Raw genomic sequence first — 22,311 nt, forward strand, 5'->3', positions numbered from 1 at the left:
TCGGATGCATTTGGTGGAAAAAACAGAGTAGAGATTTATATACACACACACAGAGAACATGAAACAATGGGTTTATCATACACACTGTAAGGAGAGTGATCACTTAAGATAAGCCATCACCAACAGCAGGGGGGGGAAGGAGGAAAACCTTTCATGGTGACAAGCAGGTAGGCTAATTCCAGCAGTTAACAAGAATATCAGAGGAACAGTGGGGGGTGGGGTGGGAGGGAGAAATACCATGGGGAAATAGTTTTACTTTGTGTAATGACTCATCCATTCCCAGTCTCTATTCAAGCCTAAGTTAATTGTATCCAGTTTGCAAATTAATTCCAATTCAGCAGTCTCTCGTTGGAGTCTGTTTTTGAAGCTTTTTTGTTGAAGTATAGCCACTCTTAGGTCTGTGATCGAGTGACCAGAGAGATTGAAGTGTTCTCCAACTGGTTTTTGAATGTTATAATTCTTGACGTCTGATTTGTGTCCATTCATTCTTTTACGTAGAGACTGTCCAGTTTGGCCAATGTACATGGCAGAGGGGCATTGCTGGCACATGATGGCATATATCACATTGGTAGATGCGCAGGTGAAGGAGCCTCTGATAGTGTGGCTGATGTGATTAGGCCCTATGATGGTATCCCCTGAATAGATATGTGGACAGAGTTGGCAACGGGCTTTGTTGCAAGGATAGGTTCCTGGGTTAGTGGTTCTGTTGTGTGGTGTGTGGTTGCTGGTGAGTATTTGCTTCAGATTGGGGGGCTGTCTGTAAGCAAGGACTGGTCTATCTCCCAAGATCTGAGAGAGCGATGGCTCGTCCTTCAGGATAGGTTGTAGATCCTTGATGATGCGTTGGAGGGGTTTTAGTTGGGGGCTGAAGGTGATGGCTAGTGGCGTTCTGTTGTTTTCTTTGTTGGGCCTGTCCTGTAGTAGGTGACTTCTGGGTACTCTTCTGGCTCTGTCAATCTGTTTCTTCACTTCAGCAGGTGGGTACTGTAGTTGTAGGAATGCATGATAGAGATCTTGTAGGTGTTTGTCTCTGTCTGAGGGGTTGGAGCAAATGCGGTTATATCGTAGCGCTTGGCTGTAGACAATGGATCGAGTGGTATGATCTGGATGAAAGCTAGAGGCATGTAGGTAGGAATAGCGGTCAGTAGGTTTCCGATATAGGGTGGTGTTTATGTGACCATCGCTTATTAGCACCGTAGTGTCCAGGAAGTGGATCTCTTGTGTGGACTGGTCCAGGCTGAGGTTGATGGTGGGATGGAAATTGTTGAAATCATGGTGGAATTCCTCAAGAGCTTCTTTTCCATGGGTCCAGATGATGAAGATGTCATCAATGTAGCGCAAGTAGAGTAGGGGCATTAGGGAACGAGAGCTGAGGAAGCGTTGTTCTAAGTCAGCCATAAAAATGTTGGCATACTGTGGGGCCATGCGGGTACCCATCGCAGTGCCGCTGATTTGAAGGTATACATTGTCACCAAATGTGAAATAGTTATGGGTCAGGACAAAGTCACAAAGTTCTGCCACCAGGTTAGCCGTGACAGTATCGGGGATACTGTTCCTGACGGCTTGTAGTCCATCTTTGTGTGGAATATTGGTGTAGAGGGCTTCTACATCCATAGTGGCTAGGATGGTGTTTTTAGGAAGATCACCAATGGACTGTAGTTTCCTCAGGAAATCGGTGGTGTCTCGAAGATAGCTGGGAGTGCTGGTAACGAAGGGCCTGAGGAGGGAGTCTACATAGCCAGACAATCCTGCTGTCAGGGTGCCAATGCCTGAGATGATGGGGCGTCCAGGATTTCCAGGTTTATGGATCTTGGGTAGCAGATAGAATACCCCAGGTCCTGGCTCCAGGGGTGTGTCTGTGCGGATTTGTTCTTGTGCTTTTTCAGGGAGTTTCTTGAGCAAATGCTGTAGTTTCTTTTGGTAACTCTCACTGGGATCAGAGGGTAATGGCTTGTAGAAAGTGGTGTTGGAGAGCTGCCTAGTAGCCTCTTGTTCATACTCTGACCTATTCATGATGACGACAGCACCTCCTTTGTCAGCCTTTTTGATTATGATGTCAGAGTTGTTTCTGAGGCTGTGGATGGCACTGTGTTCTGCATGGCTGAGGTTATGGGGTAAGCGATGCTGCTTTTCCACAATTTCAGCTCGTGCACGTCGGCGGAAGCAGTCTATGTAGAAATCCAGGCTGCTGTTTCGACCTTCAGGAGGAGTCCACCTAGAATCCTTCTTTTGTAGTGTTGGCAGGAAGGTCTCTGTGGGTTAATATGTTGGTCAGAGGTGTGTTGGAAATATTCCTTGAGTCTGAGACGTCGAAAATAGGATTCTAGGTCACCACAGAACTGTATCATGTTCGTGGGGGTGGAGGGGCAAAAGGAGAGGCCCCGAGATAGGACAGATTCTTCCGCTGGGCTAAGAGTATAGTTGGATAAATTAACAATATTGCTGGGTGGGTTACGGGAACCATTGTTGTGGCCCCTTGTGGCATATAGTAGTTTAGATAGCTTAGTGTCCTTTTTCTTTTGTAGAGAATCAAAGTGTGTTTTGTAAATGGCTTGTCTAGTTTTTGTAAAGTCCAGCCACGAGGAAGTTTGTGTGGAAGGTTGGTTCTTTATGAGAGTATCCAGTTTTGAGAGCTCATTCTTAATCTTTCCCTGTTTGCTGTAGAGGATGTTGATCAGGTGGTTCCGCAGTTTCCTTGAGAGTGTGTGGCACAAGCTGTCAGCATAGTCTGTGTGGTATGTAGATTGTAATGGATTTTTTACCTTCAGTCCTTTCGGTATGATGTCCATCTGTTTGCATTTGGAGAGGAAGATGATGTCTGTCTGTATCTGTGCGAGTTTTTTCATGAAGTTGACAGATTTCCACTCTATACGGCTAAATTCAGTGCCTTGCATAATCACAGGTTTCAGAGTAGCAGCCGTGTTAGTCTGTATTCTCAAAAAGAAAAGGAGTACTTGTGGCACCTTAGAGACTAACAAATTTATTAGAGCATAAGCTTTCGTGAGCTACAGCTCACTTCATCGGATGCATTTGGTGGAAAAAACAGAGTAGAGATTTATATACACACACACAGAGAACATGAAACAATGGGTTTATCATACACACTGTAAGGAGAGTGATCACTTAAGATAAGCCATCACCAACAGCAGGGGGGGGAAGGAGGAAAACCTTTCATGGTGACAAGCAGGTAGGCTAATTCCAGCAGTTAACAAGAATATCAGAGGAACAGTGGGGGGTGGGGTGGGAGGGAGAAATACCATGGGGAAATAGTTTTACTTTGTGTAATGACTCATCCATTCCCAGTCTCTATTCAAGCCTAAGTTAATTGTATCCAGTTTGCAAATTAATTCCAATTCAGCAGTCTCTCGTTGGAGTCTGTTTTTGAAGCTTTTTTGTTGAAGTATAGCCACTCTTAGGTCTGTGATCGAGTGACCAGAGAGATTGAAGTGTTCTCCAACTGGTTTTTGAATGTTATAATTCTTGACGTCTGATTTGTGTCCATTCATTCTTTTACGTAGAGACTGTCCAGTTTGGCCAATGTACATGGCAGAGGGGCATTGCTGGCACATGATGGCATATATCACATTGGTAGATGCGCAGGTGAAGGAGCCTCTGATAGTGTGGCTGATGTGATTAGGCCCTATGATGGTATCCCCTGAATAGATATGTGGACAGAGTTGGCAACGGGCTTTGTTGCAAGGATAGGTTCCTGGGTTAGTGGTTCTGTTGTGTGGTGTGTGGTTGCTGGTGAGTATTTGCTTCAGATTGGGGGGCTGTCTGTAAGCAAGGACTGGTCTATCTCCCAAGATCTGAGAGAGCGATGGCTCGTCCTTCAGGATAGGTTGTAGATCCTTGATGATGCGTTGGAGGGGTTTTAGTTGGGGGCTGAAGGTGATGGCTAGTGGCGTTCTGTTGTTTTCTTTGTTGGGCCTGTCCTGTAGTAGGTGACTTCTGGGTACTCTTCTGGCTCTGTCAATCTGTTTCTTCACTTCAGCAGGTGGGTACTGTAGTTGTAGGAATGCATGATAGAGATCTTGTAGGTGTTTGTCTCTGTCTGAGGGGTTGGAGCAAATGCGGTTATATCGTAGCGCTTGGCTGTAGACAATGGATCGAGTGGTATGATCTGGATGAAAGCTAGAGGCATGTAGGTAGGAATAGCGGTCAGTAGGTTTCCGATATAGGGTGGTGTTTATGTGACCATCGCTTATTAGCACCGTAGTGTCCAGGAAGTGGATCTCTTGTGTGGACTGGTCCAGGCTGAGGTTGATGGTGGGATGGAAATTGTTGAAATCATGGTGGAATTCCTCAAGAGCTTCTTTTCCATGGGTCCAGATGATGAAGATGTCATCAATGTAGCGCAAGTAGAGTAGGGGCATTAGGGAACGAGAGCTGAGGAAGCGTTGTTCTAAGTCAGCCATAAAAATGTTGGCATACTGTGGGGCCATGCGGGTACCCATCGCAGTGCCGCTGATTTGAAGGTATACATTGTCACCAAATGTGAAATAGTTATGGGTCAGGACAAAGTCACAAAGTTCTGCCACCAGGTTAGCCGTGACAGTATCGGGGATACTGTTCCTGACGGCTTGTAGTCCATCTTTGTGTGGAATATTGGTGTAGAGGGCTTCTACATCCATAGTGGCTAGGATGGTGTTTTTAGGAAGATCACCAATGGACTGTAGTTTCCTCAGGAAATCGGTGGTGTCTCGAAGATAGCTGGGAGTGCTGGTAACGAAGGGCCTGAGGAGGGAGTCTACATAGCCAGACAATCCTGCTGTCAGGGTGCCAATGCCTGAGATGATGGGGCGTCCAGGATTTCCAGGTTTATGGATCTTGGGTAGCAGATAGAATACCCCAGGTCCTGGCTCCAGGGGTGTGTCTGTGCGGATTTGTTCTTGTGCTTTTTCAGGGAGTTTCTTGAGCAAATGCTGTAGTTTCTTTTGGTAACTCTCACTGGGATCAGAGGGTAATGGCTTGTAGAAAGTGGTGTTGGAGAGCTGCCTAGTAGCCTCTTGTTCATACTCTGACCTATTCATGATGACGACAGCACCTCCTTTGTCAGCCTTTTTGATTATGATGTCAGAGTTGTTTCTGAGGCTGTGGATGGCACTGTGTTCTGCATGGCTGAGGTTATGGGGTAAGCGATGCTGCTTTTCCACAATTTCAGCTCGTGCACGTCGGCGGAAGCAGTCTATGTAGAAATAAGCAGTCTATGTAGAAATCCAGGCTGCGATCACAGACCTAAGAGTGGCTATACTTCAACAAAAAAGCTTCAAAAACAGACTCCAACGAGAGACTGCTGAATTGGAATTAATTTGCAAACTGGATACAATTAACTTAGGCTTGAATAGAGACTGGGAATGGATGAGTCATTACACAAAGTAAAACTATTTCCCCATGGTATTTCTCCCTCCCACCCCACCCCCCACTGTTCCTCTGATATTCTTGTTAACTGCTGGAATTAGCCTACCTGCTTGTCACCATGAAAGGTTTTCCTCCTTCCCCCCCCTGCTGTTGGTGATGGCTTATCTTAAGTGATCACTCTCCTTACAGTGTGTATGATAAACCCATTGTTTCATGTTCTCTGTGTGTGTGTATATAAATCTCTACTCTGTTTTTTCCACCAAATGCATCCGATGAAGTGAGCTGTAGCTCACGAAAGCTTATGCTCTAATAAATTTGTTAGTCTCTAAGGTGCCACAAGTACTCCTTTTCTTTTTGAGAATACAGACTAACACGGCTGCTACTCTGAAACCTGTGATTATGCAAGGCACTGAATTTAGCCGTATAGAGTGGAAATCTGTCAACTTCATGAAAAAACTCGCACAGATACAGACAGACATCATCTTCCTCTCCAAATGCAAACAGATGGACATCATACCGAAAGGACTGAAGGTAAAAAATCCATTACAATCTACATACCACACAGACTATGCTGACAGCTTGTGCCACACACTCTCAAGGAAACTGCGGAACCACCTGATCAACATCCTCTACAGCAAACAGGGAAAGATTAAGAATGAGCTCTCAAAACTGGATACTCTCATAAAGAACCAACCTTCCACACAAACTTCCTCGTGGCTGGACTTTACAAAAACTAGACAGCCATTTACAAAACACACTTTGATTCTCTACAAAAGAAAAAGGACACTAAGCTATCTAAACTACTATATGCCACAAGGGGCCACAACAATGGTTCCCGTAACCCACCCAGCAATATTGTTAATCTATCCAACTATACTCTTAGCCCAGCGGAAGAATCTGTCCTATCTCGGGGCCTCTCCTTTTGCCCCTCCACCCCCACGAACATGATACAGTTCTGTGGTGACCTAGAATCCTATTTTCGACGTCTCAGACTCAAGGAATATTTCCAACACACCTCTGACCAACATATTAACCCACAGAGACCTTCCTGCCAACACTACAAAAAGAAGGATTCTAGGTGGACTCCTCCTGAAGGTCGAAACAGCAGCCTGGATTTCTACATAGACTGCTTCCGCCGACGTGCACGAGCTGAAATTGTGGAAAAGCAGCATCGCTTACCCCATAACCTCAGCCATGCAGAACACAGTGCCATCCACAGCCTCAGAAACAACTCTGACATCATAATCAAAAAGGCTGACAAAGGAGGTGCTGTCGTCATCATGAATAGGTCAGAGTATGAACAAGAGGCTACTAGGCAGCTCTCCAACACCACTTTCTACAAGCCATTACCCTCTGATCCCAGTGAGAGTTACCAAAAGAAACTACAGCATTTGCTCAAGAAACTCCCTGAAAAAGCACAAGAACAAATCCGCACAGACACACCCCTGGAGCCAGGACCTGGGGTATTCTATCTGCTACCCAAGATCCATAAACCTGGAAATCCTGGACGCCCCATCATCTCAGGCATTGGCACCCTGACAGCAGGATTGTCTGGCTATGTAGACTCCCTCCTCAGGCCCTTCGTTACCAGCACTCCCAGCTATCTTCGAGACACCACCGATTTCCTGAGGAAACTACAGTCCATTGGTGATCTTCCTAAAAACACCATCCTAGCCACTATGGATGTAGAAGCCCTCTACACCAATATTCCACACAAAGATGGACTACAAGCCGTCAGGAACAGTATCCCCGATACTGTCACGGCTAACCTGGTGGCAGAACTTTGTGACTTTGTCCTGACCCATAACTATTTCACATTTGGTGACAATGTATACCTTCAAATCAGCGGCACTGCGATGGGTACCCGCATGGCCCCACAGTATGCCAACATTTTTATGGCTGACTTAGAACAACGCTTCCTCAGCTCTCGTTCCCTAATGCCCCTACTCTACTTGCGCTACATTGATGACATCTTCATCATCTGGACCCATGGAAAAGAAGCTCTTGAGGAATTCCACCATGATTTCAACAATTTCCATCCCACCATCAACCTCAGCCTGGACCAGTCCACACAAGAGATCCACTTCCTGGACACTACGGTGCTAATAAGCGTTGGTCACATAAACACCACCCTATATCGGAAACCTACTGACCGCTATTCCTACCTACATGCCTCTAGCTTTCATCCAGATCATACCACTCGATCCATTGTCTACAGCCAAGCGCTACGATATAACCGCATTTGCTCCAACCCCTCAGACAGAGACAAACACCTACAAGATCTCTATCATGCATTCCTACAACTACAGTACCCACCTGCTGAAGTGAAGAAACAGATTGACAGAGCCAGAAGAGTACCCAGAAGTCACCTACTACAGGACAGGCCCAACAAAGAAAACAACAGAACGCCACTAGCCATCACCTTCAGCCCCCAACTAAAACCCCTCCAACGCATCATCAAGGATCTACAACCTATCCTGAAGGACGAGCCATCGCTCTCTCAGATCTTGGGAGATAGACCAGTCCTTGCTTACAGACAGCCCCCCAATCTGAAGCAAATACTCACCAGCAACCACACACCACACAACAGAACCACTAACCCAGGAACCTATCCTTGCAACAAAGCCCGTTGCCAACTCTGTCCACATATCTATTCAGGGGATACCATCATAGGGCCTAATCACATCAGCCACACTATCAGAGGCTCCTTCACCTGCGCATCTACCAATGTGATATATGCCATCATGTGCCAGCAATGCCCCTCTGCCATGTACATTGGCCAAACTGGACAGTCTCTACGTAAAAGAATGAATGGACACAAATCAGACGTCAAGAATTATAACATTCAAAAAACCAGTTGGAGAACACTTCAATCTCTCTGGTCACTCGATCACAGACCTAAGAGTGGCTATACTTCAACAAAAAAGCTTCAAAAACAGACTCCAACGAGAGACTGCTGAATTGGAATTAATTTGCAAACTGGATACAATTAACTTAGGCTTGAATAGAGACTGGGAATGGATGAGTCATTACACAAAGTAAAACTATTTCCCATGGTATTTCTCCCTCCCACCCCACCCCCCACTGTTCCTCTGATATTCTTGTTAACTGCTGGAATTAGCCTACCTGCTTGTCACCATGAAAGGTTTTCCTCCTTCCCCCCCTGCTGTTGGTGATGGCTTATCTTAAGTGATCACTCTCCTTACAGTGTGTATGATAAACCCATTGTTTCATGTTCTCTGTGTGTGTATATAAATCTCTACTCTGTTTTTTCCACCAAATGCATCCGATGAAGTGAGCTGTAGCTCACGAAGCTTATGCTCTAATAAATTTGTTAGTCTCTAAGGTGCCACAAGTACTCCTTTTCTTTTTGAGAATACAGACTAACACGGCTGCTACTCTGAAACCTGTGATTATGCAAGGCACTGAATTTAGCCGTATAGAGTGGAAATCTGTCAACTTCATGAAAAAACTCGCACAGATACAGACAGACATCATCTTCCTCTCCAAATGCAAACAGATGGACATCATACCGAAAGGACTGAGGTAAAAAATCCATTACAATCTACATACCACACAGACTATGCTGACAGCTTGTGCCACACACTCTCAAGGAAACTGCGGAACCACCTGATCAACATCCTCTACAGCAAACAGGGAAAGATTAAGAATGAGCTCTCAAAACTGGATACTCTCATAAAGAACCAACCTTCCACACAAACTTCCTCGTGGCTGGACTTTACAAAAACTAGACAAGCCATTTACAAAACACACTTTGATTCTCTACAAAAGAAAAAGGACACTAAGCTATCTAAACTACTATATGCCACAAGGGGCCACAACAATGGTTCCCGTAACCCACCCAGCAATATTGTTAATCTATCCAACTATACTCTTAGCCCAGCGGAAGAATCTGTCCTATCTCGGGGCCTCTCCTTTTGCCCTCCACCCCCACGAACATGATACAGTTCTGTGGTGACCTAGAATCCTATTTTCGACGTCTCAGACTCAAGGAATATTTCCAACACACCTCTGACCAACATATTAACCCACAGAGACCTTCCTGCCAACACTACAAAAAGAAGGATTCTAGGTGGACTCCTCCTGAAGGTCGAAACAGCAGCCTGGATTTCTACATAGACTGCTTCCGCCGACGTGCACGAGCTGAAATTGTGGAAAAGCAGCATCGCTTACCCCATAACCTCAGCCATGCAGAACACAGTGCCATCCACAGCCTCAGAAACAACTCTGACATCATAATCAAAAAGGCTGACAAAGGAGGTGCTGTCGTCATCATGAATAGGTCAGAGTATGAACAAGAGGCTACTAGGCAGCTCTCCAACACCACTTTCTACAAGCCATTACCCTCTGATCCCAGTGAGAGTTACCAAAAGAAACTACAGCATTTGCTCAAGAAACTCCCTGAAAAAGCACAAGAACAAATCCGCACAGACACACCCCTGGAGCCAGGACCTGGGGTATTCTATCTGCTACCCAAGATCCATAAACCTGGAAATCCTGACGCCCCATCATCTCAGGCATTGGCACCCTGACAGCAGGATTGTCTGGCTATGTAGACTCCCTCCTCAGGCCCTTCGTTACCAGCACTCCCAGCTATCTTCGAGACACCACCGATTTCCTGAGGAAACTACAGTCCATTGGTGATCTTCCTAAAAACACCATCCTAGCCACTATGGATGTAGAAGCCCTCTACACCAATATTCCACACAAAGATGGACTACAAGCCGTCGGAACAGTATCCCCGATACTGTCACGGCTAACCTGGTGGCAGAACTTTGTGACTTTGTCCTGACCCATAACTATTTCACATTTGGTGACAATGTATACCTTCAAATCAGCGGCACTGCGATGGGTACCCGCATGGCCCCACAGTATGCCAACATTTTTATGGCTGACTTAGAACAACGCTTCCTCAGCTCTCGTTCCCTAATGCCCCTACTCTACTTGCGCTACATTGATGACATCTTCATCATCTGGACCCATGGAAAAGAAGCTCTTGAGGAATTCCACCATGATTTCAACAATTTCCATCCCACCATCAACCTCAGCCTGGACCAGTCCACACAAGAGATCCACTTCCTGGACACTACGGTGCTAATAAGCGATGGTCACATAAACACCACCCTATATCGGAAACCTACTGACCGCTATTCCTACCTACATGCCTCTAGCTTTCAATCCAGATCATACCACTCGATCCATTGTCTACAGCCAAGCGCTACGATATAACCGCATTTGCTCCAACCCCTCAGACAGAGACAAACACCTACAAGATCTCTATCATGCATTCCTACAACTACAGTACCCACCTGCTGAAGTGAAGAAACAGATTGACAGAGCCAGAAGAGTACCCAGAAGTCACCTACTACAGGACAGGCCCAACAAAGAAAACAACAGAACGCCACTAGCCATCACCTTCAGCCCCCAACTAAAACCCCTCCAACGCATCATCAAGGATCTACAACCTATCCTGAAGGACGAGCCATCGCTCTCTCAGATCTTGGGAGATAGACCAGTCCTTGCTTACAGACAGCCCCCCAATCTGAAGCAAATACTCACCAGCAACCACACACCACACAACAGAACCACTAACCCAGGAACCTATCCTTGCAACAAAGCCCGTTGCCAACTCTGTCCACATATCTATTCAGGGGATACCATCATAGGGCCTAATCACATCAGCCACACTATCAGAGGCTCCTTCACCTGCGCATCTACCAATGTGATATATGCCATCATGTGCCAGCAATGCCCCTCTGCCATGTACATTGGCCAAACTGGACAGTCTCTACGTAAAAGAATGAATGGACACAAATCAGACGTCAAGAATTATAACATTCAAAAACCAGTTGGAGAACACTTCAATCTCTCTGGTCACTCGATCACAGACCTAAGAGTGGCTATACTTCAACAAAAAAGCTTCAAAAACAGACTCCAACGAGAGACTGCTGAATTGGAATTAATTTGCAAACTGGATACAATTAACTTAGGCTTGAATAGAGACTGGGAATGGATGAGTCATTACACAAAGTAAAACTATTTCCCCATGGTATTTCTCCCTCCCACCCCACCCCCCACTGTTCCTCTGATATTCTTGTTAACTGCTGGAATTAGCCTACCTGCTTGTCACCATGAAAGGTTTTCCTCCTTCCCCCCCCTGCTGTTGGTGATGGCTTATCTTAAGTGATCACTCTCCTTACAGTGTGTATGATAAACCCATTGTTTCATGTTCTCTGTGTGTGTGTATATAAATCTCTACTCTGTTTTTTCCACCAAATGCATCCGATGAAGTGAGCTGTAGCTCACGAAAGCTTATGCTCTAATAAATTTGTTAGTCTCTAAGGTGCCACAAGTACTCCTTTTCTTTTTGAGAATACAGACTAACACGGCTGCTACTCTGAAACCAGTACTAAGTCTATCTGAGAGAGGACTTTAAAGAATGTGATTTCTGCTGAATTCCTCATTCACTCTGGGGAGAAGCAAAGATGCCAGTCTGGTTGGCCTCTTGTTGGAACTCCAGGGCCACCCCTTTCCTGGCCCCCTTCTCTTAAGGGTCTGCACACTGCAATCAGGGGGGTAGCTGCAGCACATGTAGACAGACCCAAGTTGACTTTAATCTAACTAGTTCCAACAGCAATAGCAGAGAAGGTGCATCAGCACGGGCTAGCCACTCAAGTAACATACCCAGGGTCCTGGGTGGAGTTGTACAGCCCATGCTGCTGCCCATGCTGCCGCAACTTCCTTGCTATTGTCACTGGAGCTAGCTAGACCAGGGCTAGCTTGGGTCTGTCTACACATGCTGCAGTCACACCTCTGACTGCAGTGTAGCCAGAGCCATAGCCTTTTGCAGGATATTGATTTGCATCCATTTCTGTAGAGAGGGAGGACAGTGCCTCACAAGGTTTATTGTTCAGACCCCCGAGCTCGGTGTGAGCTGTACCATTTGGCAAACTACCCCTCATTCTGGAAAGTTACTAGTGTAAATGAGTTACAAAGTAACTCCTGGAGTTACCAGTCCACTCACTGTTTGCCTTGCCCCCACCCTGCCAGGAGTCAAACCCGTCTTTGATTGTGCTAGTCAGAGAAACACAGAATTTATCCTGCTGGAATAAACCAATGTCTTCCAGCCCGGCACCCTGTCTCCTACTGGGACCAGTGACAGATGCTTCTGAGGAAGGTGTAACACCCTATACTGTCTGTCCCTTGTTCATCAGCAAAACTCTGCCAGCTAATAACTGGAACAGTTTCCTTTATCACTGACAACACCTCTCGTGCCCCTGCTCCTGAGGACATGTTGCCTTCTGCTGGAAAGGAGCTAGTCTCAGTTCCTCCCATACTTGGAAGCACAGTGCTTCCCTGTGTTACAGAGTCGCAGGGATCCTCACCCACCTCAGTGGTTTCTGAGACTCCCTCCCCCTTCTCTGGACTCCCCTTTGGGACATATTTCCCTATGCTTCCTAGAGTGGGGGCTGTCTCTGGTTCATCTGCAACTTGCTGGTAGCTAACTACCTGGACAATTCTCTCCCTGACAGGCATTAAATCCCCATCTTTTCCTAATCTGGTTTTGCCTGTAGCTGCAATGCAGGAGCTGGTCTCAACCACCCCCACACCTGGAAGCATGTGGCTTCCCCCTGTGCAGAGGAATCCAATTCTCTCAGCAGTTCCTGAGACCTTACCCTTTCCCTTGGGGTCCCAGCATGAAACTCCCTCCTGCTGCAGGCAAATACTTTAACCTGAGCTACATGGAAAAATCATTACCAAGAAGCAGGTCAACTAGGAGGTGTTCCATTACCCCTACAGTCAAAATGCTTTCCAAAACCTTCCCACACCACATGGATTTTAGCTAGTGGTACAAGGAATCTGCTTTCGCCCACCCCCACAATCTCTGCCATTTGGCAAGGTAACATACTGGCCTTTGGGACCACACTCTGCTTAATCAGAGAGATCTGGGTCCTGTATCCCTCTGCCCCAAGTATTCTCTGCCATTAATTCTGACAACCTTAACGTGCTCCATTCTGGTTCTGCAGAGGCTAATCTCACAAAACCAATATGATAGGGTTCAATTGCTTGGGGGACTTCTGTGTTGAGGACAGCAGAACTAACATGAGCTATTGGTTGCCTGCTTCCTCCTAGCACAGGACATTTATTTCTCAGGTGATCAGTGGAATTACACTGATAGCCCTTTTGGGCTCTTCTGCTTTTACAGGAGATTTGGGATGAGGGTTAGAGGAATGGTTTTGGGGAGGTGAGTACCCATCCTCCCAGCCACCCTCCCTCTTGCTAGGGATAAAATGGGATCTTCCCTTCCCACCAGCTTTAAATGCCTCTTTCAGTGCTGTTTTAAATAGATGCCTGGGTCTATTCAAAGGCATCAGCTAGAGACGCCATCTCCATCCACAGACTCACAGTTTTGTCCCATAGACACTGCTTTACATCCGCCTTACATATGCCTAGGAAATGCTCTTGAGCAACAAGATCCAACATTCCCTCAAAGCTCGTAACACCTTTGCTCCTCGCCCACTTTCCCATCAAATCTTTCATTTTGTTCATATATTCCCCATTACTCACACCAGTATCTCTCTCAAGATTCCTAAATTTAACTCTATGTGTTTCAGAGGTAATCTGAAACCTTTGCAAAACAGTGTTTTAAATTTACAGTAGTCTAAAGCATCCTCAATAGGCATTTCATTGAATACATTCAGAGCTTTATCAGTTAATTTTGCAATCAGGCTAGGAACTCTCTTGGCATCAGGGATCTCATGCACTGCACACAGCCTTTCAAAGGTAGTCAGATATTCAGCAATATTATCTGTCTCCTTGTATGCAGGACATAAATTGTTCAAAATTGTGGATTTTTGGAGTGATGGGAATCGCTGGGGTCGGTGTGTTCTGGTGCTGCTTCTCTAGCAAGTCCAGTTGGTGTTTTTGCTCTCTTTCTCTTTCCTCCTGCTTCTCCTTTATCTCCAGGTCTTTCAGTTCCAATAGTCTCTGAACAGGGGTGGCAGGTTTGTAGAAATTTTGGTGATGCCCAGAACCTGCCCCCCCCAAACTCCATCCCCCCCAAACTGCACCCCACACCTGCCTAAGGCTCTGAGAGGGAGTTTGGATGGGAGGAAGGAGGTCTGGGGTGCAGGCCCTGGGCTGTGGCAGGTGATTGGGGTGCAGGACAGGTGAGAGGTTGGGCTCTGGGAGGAAGTTTGGGTGGGGGAGGGAGTCTGGGGTGCGGGCTCTGGGATGGAGTTTGGGTGTAGGATCTGGGCTTGGGCAAGGGGTGGGGGTGCAGGAGTGGGGGAGGGGTTCAGGCTCTGGGAAGGAGTTTAGGTGCAGGCTCTGGGAGGGAGTGCAGAGGGCTGGGGTGCAGGCTCTGGGAGGGAACTTGGGGATGGGAGGGTGTGCAGAGGGATGGGGTGCAGGCTCTGGAAGGGAGTTTGGGTGTAGGCTTTTATCTTGGGCAAGGAGTGGCGGTGTAGGAGGGGGTGAGGGGTGCAGGCTCTAGGACAGAGTTTGGGTGCTGGCTCTGGGCAGGAGTGCAGGCTCTTGGAGGGACCTTGGTGATGGGAGGGGTGCAGGCTCTGGGAGGGAGTTTGGGGACCAAAGCGGGGGTGCAGAGCTTACCTGGGGCTCCTAGGTAGAGCAGGTCGGGAGTCTCCATGTGCTGCTACCCCCAGACACTGCCCCCACAGCTTCCTATTGGCTGCAGGGCACTTGGGGCAGGACACAGACCCATCCGGCCCAGGGGCTGCAGGGAGGGGGCAGCAGTCACATGGAGCGAGCAGGCAGGAAGCCACCCAGCTCCACTGCGCTGCCGGTGGTGAGTGGGGACCCTGGGCTGTTTTAAATGGCCTGGGGGGCGTGCGGGGTGGGGGCACCCAGGGCGGAAGGCAGGCAGGGCCGAGGGAGAGACCTGGCCTCAGACATTGCCGGAGCCGGGCCCAGGCCAGGAATATTCCTGGTGCCCAGGCACCATGGGCCTGAAGGACTCGCCGCCCATGTTTCTCTCTCCTTTTCTGCAACCTGTAGTCTAAAAAGCTCCAGCTTTGCAATGGCTTCATTGTTTCAGTCAGGTTCCTGCCTTTCTGTCCCTACTTCCCTTTCTCAAAATAAGCAAACAGAAAATAACAAATCGGTAGCCTCCTCCTCACTGTCCTTAGCCACCACACTTAAAGCCTCACTTAAAATCTTTACATCAGTGTATGAAGTACAAGTCTTGCTCAGTACAACAAGCTGTGTATGTCACCCTGCTTGCTGCGCCACTGTGATGGGATCCCCCGGGTGCAGCCTGTGACGGTGGGACTGCTGTGCCCCCTGAACTCTCTCCCAGCCCAGGCTGTCTCTCACAATGCCTTGCAAGTGACAAGCAGCAAGTCCCTTCAGGCACTGTGATCACTCATCACAACAGCATGTGAAGCCCCACTCCCAGCTATATTACATGAATACTCCCAGAGCCACTCATGAATCGCACAGGGAAAGGCACCAGCCCAATCGTCCCAGCCTTGCACCTCAGGAAATATACCGTCTTGCTCTGCTCAAGAAAAACAATGCAGATTTATTAATTGGTTCACCACTTCATCAGTGGAAAGTGGATATACACCAGCCTTTGCAAAACATGAGCAGATTTGCCACACAATTCATACAAACTCACTGGCAAAGATAAACAGTAAAACAAATTTTTTGACTATAAAAGATAGATTTTAAGTGATAGGCAAAAGTCAGAGTTAGTTATCAAAAGAAAAGAAAAGAAAATATAAGCACACAGTCTAAACTCTCAACCCCATTAGACTGGGCAACATCTAGATTAAGCAGTTTTTCTCACCTCACTGGATATTGCAGTCCTTAATATACAGTTTTGTCCCTTAAATCTGGGCCAGTCTCCTCTGTTGGAGTCTTCGGTGTTCTTCTCAGTGTCTTTGTTGCTTGCAACATAGGTGGGGGCAGGAGAAAGGCCCATCATGGGCCTGCTATGTTCTGCTTTATACCCTGAGTCCCATGTGCTTTGGGAACACTCAAGTCCAAGCATGTCTGGTGGGAATTGCTGAGTCCCCAAGGCAAGGTTGAGCAATTCCCCTGGTGTGGCCTCATGCAGATAAGTCACTGAATTGTAGCTGCCTTGCTGGACAATGGCTGATGATGGGTTGTTTCACACCCCGCCCCGGCATTGGTTCTTTCCTTGGTGTTGCCTCTGGGAAGCTAATATCTGGCTAATTCTCCAATTTACAGCATGTTTTAGTGACAACCATACAACACAATTCTCATAACTTCATATGCATTAATGATATACCTATATGGATAGATAAATGACTTTCAGAAAATCATACCCTTTCCCCTGATACCTTGCAAGGCATGTTTTATACATAAGATTCTGATTATATAAAAATGAGGAATATGGGGGTTACAGGACACTCCCCCAAGGTATAGAATGTCACACTCTCCTAATTCCATAATATGTTATCATGGGGAACAGGGGAGGTTCCTTCCTGACCCCTATACTGTGAAGAATGAAGATTGAGGGCCCTTGTTCTTTTACATCCCTTCTTCCCACTTGCTCTCGTTCTTGCTCAGTAGGGCTACAAGACTGGTAGCTCATTGCTAGGGAGAATGACACCTGTTGCTCTTTAGGAGTAATTAATATTCTCTTCTGAATTGTTTGCACTTCTCTCCTTAGGTGTCCCCGAGAAAATGGGCCTCTATTTTCTGTGTGGGGTTTCTGGGGGCCTGGTGTTCCTGCTTTGTATCTTCAGCCCCAAAATGGCCTTCATACAGGACATGAAGGAGGTCTTAAAAGACTCAAAAGTGGGGAGCAGCTTAGAGCTGAGCCAGGGCAAGTTACAGGATGACCACAATGAGGACAATCACAACGACGACAGCTCCTCAGACTCCTCGTTCCGCCACCTCAGCCGCACCTACCATGCATCCAACAACGTCTTCAGCCCAGAGCTGACCGCAGCCCTGGAGAGTGTCGCTGAGCACAGGGCCCATGAGGGAGAGGAGATCTGGATGCTCAAAGAGTCCAGCCCCTATGCTATTCACAAACTCAAATCTGCTACCAAATGAGAACAAGGAGCAGGGGCCACCCGTGAGAGCAATGAGCCAGCACTGGCTCCACATCAGCAAGCAGCTTTTCCTGGACTGGGGGCGGGGTGGGAAGGGAGACAATTTTCATCTCTGGGGACCCAAACTCATAACAGGCTTAGGTCATGTGCAACGAGTATGTTGATAACAGTCAGATCCCTGACAGAGATTTGTCATGACTCAAACAAAGCTAGGCAAATTAGTATAGATTCTGTGAACGCCATGTAATAACTTTCCTGCTATAGAAACCATAGATTCCATAATCAGTATTTATATCACACACAACAGAAGCATATTTGTTACGATTAGCAGTCTCTGCTCAAGAGGCGAGCTGGTTGGAGAAATGTAGACATAACTGTATTCATCAGAATATACAGTTCTGTTGAAAGCAAAACGTTTCACAAAATTGGGTTGAATTCTGCCTGAACTTTGTTTAGGAAGAAATACATGGCGGAAAATGGATTTCAACAATGTTGAAATGACCTGTACCAACATTTTCAGAATGAAACTTTTTTGATTTTTTTGTTTTGAAACAACTTTTAGTTTCAATTTTTTTGCATTTTGTAGTAAAATGTATTTATAATACAAAATGAAAAAAGTCAAAATTGAAATAATATGTTTTGGATCACCCCAAATGAAATATTTTTTTGGAATGTTCCTTTGCAGAAAACTTTGAGATCTTCAATTTAGAAAAAACAAAAATTTTGAAATCTCAAAATCCTTCTGTCCTCCCTGAGATCCTGGTTTAAAACAGCAGGGAGTGCTGCAGGGCAGGATTGAATGGGATTGTCTGTCATTTCAGCTGGAAGTTCTGACTGGGAGTTACCCTGGTTTGGTTACCAAGAAGAATCCAGAAGTGGAAACCTTGATTGTCATTACAGTTGGGTGTTTGTAGGGTCAGTGAACCTACCAGTTATGAAAGGCTATCTCAATAATATCAAGCAAGGAATCAGACTGGTACATTATGTGGTGTTTTGTCTGCTTTCTTGTTGACATGTGACTAATTTTAGCCAATTAATGATGCAGTTCATACTGAATGTTCTGCTTACTCATGGTTGTGTTGCAGTCAATTGCTAACACTCAATTACTGTTAACTTCTTGTCTATAGGCCTATTTATAAGGCCCCTTTATCCTCCTTTTCACTGATTCCTAACTGTCTTCTGTTTTTTATTCCAGTTATGTCATTTTACATTACAATTCATGGTCACTGTTCCTTAATGATATGTGATAACATTGTGTGGATAGAGAGCCAAGGAGATCAGAGTCTGTTTTTTGGGGTGTATGGGAAAATCAATAAAGATGCATATTCCAAGTAAAAATGAGAGAGAGAGGGAGGAATGAGTAAGACAGACAGTGCTGTGTGAGGCACTGGACTAGAACAGAGGTGGGTACAAGAGGTCAGAGCTGTGCAAGATCCAGTACTTGAATTAGCAATGCTACAGACAAGGTTGAGTGTATTAGGAACAAACAGGTCAGTATCACCATGTTGCACGACGGACACTTGACAAAATTACCTGACTTAGTGACTGACATTGGCGGAAGGTTATGTCATTCAGCCATTCAACCTGTAAAATAGCACACACAATTTTCCACACTGAAAAAAAACAGTAACCTAGTATGGGAATGGGTTTTGAAGCAGCAGTGTAACATTACTGGCCTTTGCTCTAATCTTCAGGGAGTTGATTCAGAGCCGCCTGCAAGGCCTGGGAGTGGAAACCAGGCAGTGCAATGGGCAGGGCCATCCCTAGCTATTCTGGGGCCCTACACAGCCCCCCCATGGTCTGTGTGTGTGTGTGGCCCCAGGCGTCTGTGAGGGGACAGGACTGGCTTGGGGGCTGGAGGGAACCACCCCCCAGCACTCACTGGCGGCAAGGCTGGGGCCTGGACGCTGCACTTCCCGCCACCGGTGAGTGCAGGCCCACCCCTGCTGTACTCCTCAGGGGAGTGGGGGCAGGGCTGGGGTGGGAAGAGGCGGGGCTGGGGCAGAGTGGGGCGGGGGCCATGGGGAAGAGCTGGAGCAGGGGCTGGAGCAGCACACAGCTGCACAGGGCACCAGGAAATTTAGTGCCCCACATTTCCTTGTGCCCTATGCAGCTGCATACTTTGCATATGGGTACGGATGACCTTGGCAATGGGGTCTCCCCTTGGTTTGGGGGATGAACCCCTCGTGAGCTTGTAAAGGGACAAAAAGAAAAGGAGTACTTGTGGCACCTTAGAGACTAACATTTATTAGAGCATAAGCTTTCGTGAGCTACAGCTCACTTCATCAAATGCATCCGATGAAGTGAGCTGTAGCTCACGAAAGCTTATGCTCTAATAAATTTGTTAGTCTCTAAGGTGCCACAAGTACTCCTTTTCTTTTTGCGAATATAGACTAACACGGCTGCTACTCTGAAACCTGTAAAGGGACAGTGTCCCCAGTTGATTGCCTTGATTCACAGCAATTCACATGCAGATAAACCTGAGCAGCCCAGTTCTCATTTCAAAGTGCCTCTTCAAAGGTGCAGACAGCTCCTCGCTACTCCCTGGGGAAATGGAGATTGACACAGTCTCAACACCTCTGAGAACTGCGTGAAATATTTGGCTGGTGCTATTTAAATGCGGAGGGGGATTTTAATGCAAACAGGGCCTGACCAGGCATAAGGAGAGACCCCTCTTCGAGATCAGCTCCGTGCACTCTCAGGCCAGCCCACAGGAGAGCGGCCCCCAAAGGGGAGCATTGGGGAAGGCTGGATCTTGGCACAGCCAAGAGGCCCCCTCCCCTCTCCATGTTCCCAATCCCCTGATCCACCAGGAAAGGGAAGGGCTCTGCGGGGCGGTGCTAGGCGCGAGCACTGCTGCTGCCCCCCATTCTCGCTGACTCTGGGTAGCTATGGGGCACGTGCCTAGGAGCCCTGTGGCAATTTAAAAGGGCCTGGGGGCTCACAGCCACCGCTACTGCCACTACCGCCAATAGGTTGGGAGCTGCAGAGTCAGCGCTCAGGGACGGGGGACAGAGGCAGCCTGCAGAGCCACCTGGCCATGCCTCCGCCAGCAACAGCAGGGATGGAGAGCCAGTTGTGGGGAGGCTTCCAAGGTGAGCGCCCCCACGGACCTCAACATTTTTACCATGGACACTAGTGTCCGTGTACGGACACGTTGCCGATCCCTGGGAACAAACTGGCAACTGAAGTTTTGCCTTCTTCTGTCCCCAGCTGTTGTTTTCTGTCTCTCAATTTCAGGAAGACCAGCTATTGCCCGAAAGAAAAATCACACCCAGAAATATCAATAATGTGCTATGCACTTGTAACGTATCAAACAACGTTGATACGTTTACTTTCCATAGCTCGAGGTAAATGAATTATCCCTTCATGGTGCTTGCATAACTGCTCCAAAAGTAAGGAATCACTCAACTCTCATTGAAAGCTTTGTGAAATTCTTTTGCTTTTATTCTAGCTTGGCCAACGCGATTCAGTTTCTAGGTAACAGGCTAAACTGGCATGGTCCTTTTTCAATAAATAAGCAAAAACTAAATATTTCATTAAACTTGGACTGCTACCAATTACAGGGGCATGGGGAGAGTCTTTTTTCACTGAAAAATGCAGAGTCAGATTGTTTGAAACATCAGGTGAATTTGGGTCTAATTTGCTGAATTGTCTGGATCAGAAAAAAAATTCTGAAAACATCAAAACTTTTCAATGTTTCGACTCAAAATGACTTTTTGCTTCAAATTTTATTTCAATGTCGTTTTTAAAGGGTTAAAAACTCTCAAAACCAAAACAAAATGTTTCATTTTGCATCGAACATTACGTTTTGTTCCACCTGAACCCATTTTTTTAAAAAAACTTTTTTGGTTTGAGAAAAATTCAAAAAATTTTCATTTTGAGTCGACCCCAAATGATTTTTCTCCCTGATTTTTGTGGTTCACCCATCAAACCAAAAAATCAGTTGTTGGCTTGGATGTGTTCGCATCAGACATTGACGTTACTGTTGGAAACACTTGTAACAAATGCATGCTGTCCTTTTAGCAGTGGGCTGCCATATTACTCTGAGCTGGGAGAGCAGCCCTCTCCTTTGACGTGGGGAGGGCTGGGACTGGGAGTTACGTGTCCTGGTTTCATTCCGTGTGTGAAGGGTCAGTTGTCTATAGTGAATCACCTGTATCTAGAGCAAATATCCTACACTGAGTGATTTGCCTCCCTTAGCTCCAGAGAATCTGAGGAGAAATAGATGTAGCACAGCCGTCCTGGCTTGGTGGAGCACCCGCACTGGTGTCAGCTATAGCCTTCTCTGGGGGCAGGCTCAGCCAGGAGACAAGGAATGACTTGTTCCCTCTTAGCAACGCACCTTGTGGCCCTTTGGTAGAGCAGCCTGGGGCAAAGCTGCTGCTGCCTGAGGATAGATAGCGGGCTTTGGTCTCCTCTTAATGCATCTGATGCCAACACATGCCTCCCACCTGCAGATCCAATGGTGTATTAGACATGCATGTGTGCCATTTGTGTCATAGACAGTGTGTATGTACCATGTGTGTATGTAACACCAGAGCTACACACTTGGTTTTACAGTTGTGTCTCACAACCCCCTCTCATACCCCCACCCTTGTCTTCTGTGACCCCCTCAGGGGCAGGACCTCCAGCTGAGAAACTAAAGGATAAACTAAAGGATGAACTAAAGGATAAAAGATTTTTGGGTTACTAATGACGAGGGCTGTTGCCCTTCTGTTAGGGGGCTGCAGAGGTGATCAGATCCATACCCAGAATGACAGGTTTCAGAGTAGCAGCCGTGTTAGTCTGTATTCGCAAAAAGAAAAGGAGTAAGGAGTACTTGTGGCACCTTAGAGACTAACGAATTTATTAGAGCATAAGCTTTCGTGAGCTACAG

The 22,311-nt window shown here is 46.8% G+C and overlaps 1 protein-coding gene and 1 long non-coding RNA gene across 3 annotated transcripts in view; one reads left to right on the plus strand and one right to left on the minus strand.

Annotated features, from left to right (window-relative positions):
* The window catches only part of LOC119861220 (protein eva-1 homolog C-like), a 57,826-nt gene extending 39,162 nt beyond the window's left edge, over nt 1–18,664 (plus strand). For both annotated transcript variants that reach the window (XM_038416038.2, XM_038416037.2), the window contains one exon: nt 17,045–18,664. In XM_038416038.2, the coding sequence (XP_038271966.1) occupies nt 17,045–17,433 (389 nt within the window). In that variant the 3' untranslated portion in view covers nt 17,434–18,664. The remainder of the gene's footprint in view (nt 1–17,044) is intronic.
* On the minus strand, nt 13,337–20,863 carry LOC122455946. The gene is made up of 3 exons (XR_006274487.1): nt 20,390–20,863; nt 15,397–15,403; nt 13,337–13,662 (listed from the first exon to the last, which is right to left on the minus strand). It is a non-coding gene; the product is annotated as an uncharacterized LOC122455946 (long non-coding RNA).
* Nucleotides 20,864–22,311: the final 1,448 nt, after the last annotated feature.

Source organism: Dermochelys coriacea, chromosome 9, assembly GCF_009764565.3.
Source record: "Dermochelys coriacea isolate rDerCor1 chromosome 9, rDerCor1.pri.v4, whole genome shotgun sequence".
Classification (NCBI taxonomy): domain Eukaryota; kingdom Metazoa; phylum Chordata; order Testudines; family Dermochelyidae; genus Dermochelys; species Dermochelys coriacea.